The sequence below is a fragment of the Odocoileus virginianus genome, chromosome 1 (genome assembly GCF_023699985.2).
Source record: "Odocoileus virginianus isolate 20LAN1187 ecotype Illinois chromosome 1, Ovbor_1.2, whole genome shotgun sequence".
Classification (NCBI taxonomy): domain Eukaryota; kingdom Metazoa; phylum Chordata; class Mammalia; order Artiodactyla; family Cervidae; genus Odocoileus; species Odocoileus virginianus.
Window position 1 is genome coordinate 11,440,654 of NC_069674.1, and position 5,236 is coordinate 11,445,889.

General features: G+C 40.3%; 1 protein-coding gene across 2 annotated transcripts; it reads right to left on the minus strand.

Moving 5' to 3' along the window:
• Positions 1 to 395: 395 nt before the first annotated feature.
• Positions 396 to 3,465, minus strand: LOC110150204 (olfactory receptor 2A1/2A42-like). Of its 2 annotated transcripts, XM_070465803.1 has the most exons (2): positions 2,555 to 3,465; positions 396 to 417 (listed from the first exon to the last, which is right to left on the minus strand). In XM_070465803.1, the coding sequence occupies exons 1-2, from the start codon at positions 3,463 to 3,465 to the stop codon at positions 396 to 398; spliced, it is 933 nt and encodes a 310-aa protein (XP_070321904.1). The 2 variants fall into 2 exon arrangements, with proteins under 2 accessions (XP_070321904.1, XP_020768763.2); XM_020913104.2 differs by lacking the exon at positions 396 to 417 and having other exon boundaries at positions 2,533 to 3,465.
• Between the last annotated feature and the right edge of the window lie 1,771 nt (positions 3,466 to 5,236).

The window sequence follows — 5,236 nt, forward strand, 5'->3', positions numbered from 1 at the left end:
TGAAATGAAACAATTCTTCTAAAGTGCAGTGCCTGGCCTGTAGTGAGAGAAACAGAGAGACAAAATCAGAGATGGAGATAGAGAGAGAGAAAGACAGAGGGTGTTGATGTCTTTGTAATGACTTTTGATCTTAGCTGAACTAAGTCACCAATTTCAGTGAGAGCAGACTTAATTCTCACCTTCTTTATGGTCTGTATTCCTCTAGAAGTCCAATAACTTTTGCAACTCTGTCCATAGATTTTACTGTCCAGGACAACCAAACTCTCATAAACAGTCTCTGATCTTCCAGGCCCCGGAGAGCAAAGAGTAGCTCACTTTGCATACATGAAACAGTGCAGAAATGCTTCTTCAGTTAACATATTCTTCCTTGGAATATCTTAGACTTCTCTATTTAATTACAGTGATATTGACCTACGACTTTGTTATGGTTAAGTACACAAGACTTGGGAGTCAGACTGTCTGGGCAAAAGTCTGGCACTATTTTTCTGTACATGCATACATAAAACAGACGGACAATAGGGCCCGCTTCTGGGATATGTTATGATGACTGATCGAGATGATCCATGTAAATGATTGATATAAGTATGGAGTCTACAGCACTGAGTGATTAATTCAAACCTTAACTCATTACAAAAACCCACTTTGTTTTTACATTCAGTAAGCACTGTTGCCCACACACAGTAATTAAGAGCAGGGTTGAGAAGTTATTAAACCCCAAATGAAGGCCACACCCTTATTCTACTGAACAACCCTTCTGTTCACTGTTACTGTGAAATTGAGGAAGAGTCTGGAGAAAGTGGCCATCCTTGTCTCAGGGCAAGTTATAAAGTGGATTTAAAAGTAACGCCCTGAAAAAATTATGTCAAATATATGGGACTCAACTCTGACCATTTGGATTGTAAAACAGAATTAATTACCACAAGGCAGAGGAGCCAGTCATACCGTACTAGCCACTTATACTATCAGGTAAAATTTCCTATGAAATTACTGTTGAAAAGACACTAGAAAATAATATACAGAGACAGTCTGTATATCTACATAACTTACATTCAATACACACCATTTTCTGGGAACAAAAAACCAATAGAAATTATTTGTTTGTATCCATTATCCACCTAGTTTTATTCTTTTAGTAGCCATGAGCTAATCAGTTTATCCCCAAAGCTCTAAACAACATACTATTTCCACCCCATCAGAAAACTTTTCCTTTATCTTTCTTGCTTTCTCCAAAATCAGTTCAGTTCAGTTTAGTTGCTCAGTTGTGTTTGACTCTTTGCAACCCCATGGACTGCAGCACATCAGGCTTCCCTGTCCATCACCAACTCACAGAGCTTGCTCAAACTGATGTCCATTGCGTAGGTGATGTGATCCAGCCATCTCATCCTCTGTTGTCCCCTTCTCCTGCCTTCAATCTTTCCCAGCATCAGGGTCTTTTCCAAGGAGTCAAGTCTTCACATCAGGTAGCCAAAGTATTGGAGTTTCAGCTTCAGCATCAGTCCTTCCAATGAATATTCAGGACTGATTTCCTTTAGGATTGACTAGTTGGATCTCCTTGCGCACAATTCCTTTTGGATTGACTGGTTTGGATCTCCAAAATACCTTGTATTAATTATGTTCCCTCAATCAGCCTGCTTGTTAACTCCTTAATATGACTTAACAATTTTCATATGAGATTTTTCAACATTATGGAGCACAACTAGCTAGACATCTCTGACTTACTCTTGAACGGGGCGAGGGGTGCAATTTTTGAGAGTGGACAAGTGTGCTTTCAGGCTTTGAAGATCACTTCCCTTGATAAGTTTCTTTTTTCTTCCAAATCTTGTGACCTATACAATTGGTGAGCTAATATAGTTATGGCAGGAAAGTAGAGAGCATTCAATTTTGTAGACTCAGGAAATAAAATTAAATAAATGTGAATTTCAGAGATATTAAAATCAGAGTGATCAAAGGAAAAGATCATAGTATAATCCAAGCTATGATTTTCCTAGTAGTCATGTGCTAATGTGAGAATTGGACCATAAAGAAGGTTGAGCACCAAAGAACTCATGCTTTTGAAGTGTGTTGCTGGAGAAAACTCTTGAGAGTCCCCTGGACTGCAAGGAGATCAAACCAGTAAATCCCAAAGGAAATCAACCCTGAATATTCACTGGAAGGACTGATGCTAAAGTAGAAGCTCCATACTTTGGCCACCTGATGTGAAGAGTTGACTCATTGGAAGACTCTGATGCTGGGAAAGACTGAGGACAGGAGAAGTGGGTGACAGAAGATGAGATGGTGGGATAGCATCACTGACTCAATGGACATGAGTTTGAGCAAACTCTGGGAGATAGTGAAAGACACGGAAGCCTGGAGTGCAGTTCATGGAGCTCATGGAACCTGCTTAGTGACTGAACTGTAACAATAAAGTCACATCTGATAGAAAAATCAATAAATGCCATATAGCTAAAACTTCCCCTTCAAAGGAAGAGGGAAGTCTTATTCTTGTGTCATCAAGGCACACATAAGAGCTTTTCTGGATTAAAATGTCACCAGTTAGAAATGACTCTCCTTGAACAGTGCTCTCCTCAGGGCACCCTTGACCTCTGCATTCCTCAGGCTGTAGATCAGCGGGTTCAGCATGGGGTTGAAGAAACTGTAAAACAGAAAAAGGATCTTCTGCTGCTCCTCATGGTGGCGGGACTTGGGGGCCATGTACGCGACAATGGCACTGCCAAAGAAGAGCCCGACCACGCAGAGGTGGGAGGAGCAGGTGGAGAAGGCCTTTCCGCGGCCCTCACCTGACTGGATCCTCAGGATGGCGGCCAGGATGCGCGTGTAGGAGAGCAGCACCAGGCCGAGGGGCCCGACCAAGACCAACACGGAAGCAGCAAAGATGACCGCTTCGTCGAGCCTGGTGTCAGCACAGGCCAGCTTGAGGACAGGCAGGATTTCACAGAAGAAGTGGTTGATTTCATGAGGCCCACAGAAGGGCAGCCTCAGGATGAGACCCACATGGACCAGGGCCAGGAAGGAGGCACATGCCCAGGAAGCCACCACCAGGCTGATGCCGACTCTCCAGCTCACAAGGACAGAATACCGGAGGGGGTGGCAGATGGCCACATACCGATCATAGGACATCACCACCAGGAGCAGGCATTCCGTGACAGCAAATGTCAGGAAGAGAAAGGTCTGTGTGATGCAGCCAGCAAAGGAGATGGGCCTGGCTGGACTCAGGAGGTTGACCAGCATCTGGGGCACCGTGTTGCAGGCATAGGCCATGTCAACGATGGCCAGGTGTGAGAGGAAGAAGTACATGGGGGTGTGCAGTCTGGAGTCCAGTGAGATGAGCCCCAGGATGAATCCGTTCCCCAGCAGGGTGAATATATAGAACAGGAAGAAGAGTCCAAAAAGGAGTAAGTTCATCCTTGGACCAAGACAAAATCCCAGTAGGATGAACTCTGTAACCATCGTCTGATTTTTCTCCATTTCACTATTAACAGAGAACCAGGCAGCTATGTGACATCTATTTTATTTAATACTTCACATATTTTTGGTATATGGAAAATTATTAATAAACATCTTTAAAAACTCATTGAATTATAAATAAGGAAAGAAAGAATACAAAGGTTAGGGAAGGGTGAAAGGAAGGCAGAAGGAAGCAAAAAAGGAAAGAAAGACAGGCTTTCTATCTAAAGTTAAGTGTTCAATAGATTAAATTCTCATTCTAATATTCAATTTTACAGAAGAGAAATATGTATTAATATAGACTTACCTAGAGCCACTGACACTGTCCTGAAATTAAGAAATATCAGACCAGATTACAAAGAAAATAATCATGAAATATGGATTGTCTCAGAGCTACTTAGGTCCAAATCAGTAGGAGAACTACTGAGTAGTAGAAAGAATCACAAATAATTGGCATTTAAATCCCATGTTCATAGATTGGAAGAATTAGTACATGTTACCAAAAGCCATAGATGAATTCAGTGTAGCCCCTATCAAAATTCCAATGGTATTTCTAACAGAGCTAGAAAAATAATCCTAGATATTTAAGGAATCGCCAAAATCCCAGAATAGCCAAGGCAATCCTGAGAAAGAAGAACAAAGCTTAAGGCTTTCTACTTCTAGATCTCAAGCTATATTACAAAGTAACAGTAGTTAAAACAATACATTACTGGCATAAGAACAGAAACACAGACCAATTAAACAGGATTGAGGGCACAGAAATAAATCCCTGCAAATATATTCAACTAATATTTAACAAGGGAGCCAAGAATGCTCAGTGGAGAAAGGACAGTCCTCAGTAAATGTGCAAACTGGATATTCATATATAAAAGAATGAAATTAGACTCATATCTTACACCACTCACAAAAATTAGCACACAGTGGATTAAAGTCTTAAACATAAGAACTGAAACTACAAAGAAATAAATAAAACATAAAATAAAAGATCCTTGACATGGCTCTTGGCAATGAATTTTTGACGTGACATCTAAAGCAAAATAAAAAATAAGCAAGTGGAACTACCTAAAACCAAGAAGGTTCTGCACAGCAGAAAAATGAAAAGATGAACAGAATGAAAAGACAACATAAGGCATGGGAAAAGCTACTTTCAAACCATATATATTGAACAAGGGGTTAATATTCAAAATATATATTAAAAAACTCCATACAACTCAGCAGCAAAAAAGCAAATAATCCAATCCAATGTGGATAAAGAATCTGAGTGGACTTTTTCCCAAAGAATATATACAGATAACCAACAGGTACCTGAAAAGTTACTCAGTATCACTCAATATCAGACAAATGAAATCAATATCACAGTGACATATCACATCATGCCTGTTAGAATGGTTATGATCAAAAAGATAAGAGATGACAAATGTTGACAAAGATGTGAGGAAAAGGGAACCCTTTTACACTGTTGGTGGAAGTGAAAATTGTTACAGTTACTGTGAAAAACTATAGGAAGTTTTCCCTGAAAATAAAAATGGAATTACCATACGATCTAGCAATTTCTCCTGGGCATTTATCTGAAGGAAAAAACCCACTAACTCAAAAAGTAATCTGTACCCCGATGCTCACATCAGCATTACTCACGATAGTCAAGAATGTTAACAACCTAAGTGTTCTCCAACAGCTGAGAGGATACAGAAGTAGAGAGAGTGTGTCTGTACGTATTCAGCCATAGAAAGAAGGGAATCCTGCCATTTGTGACATGAACAGACCTTGAGGGCATTCTGCTTAGTGAAATAAA

Excerpts from the sequence above, each read along its gene's own strand:
- LOC110150204 (XM_070465803.1), bottom strand. The coding sequence starts at position 3,465 with ATGGAGAAAAATCAGACGATGGTTACAGAGTTCATCCTACTGGGATTT. Across the intron at positions 418-2,554 it reads GGTGCCCTGAGGAGAGCACT|TCGTAGGTCAATATCACTGT; the intron begins GTTCAAGGAGAG and ends ACCATAACAAAG.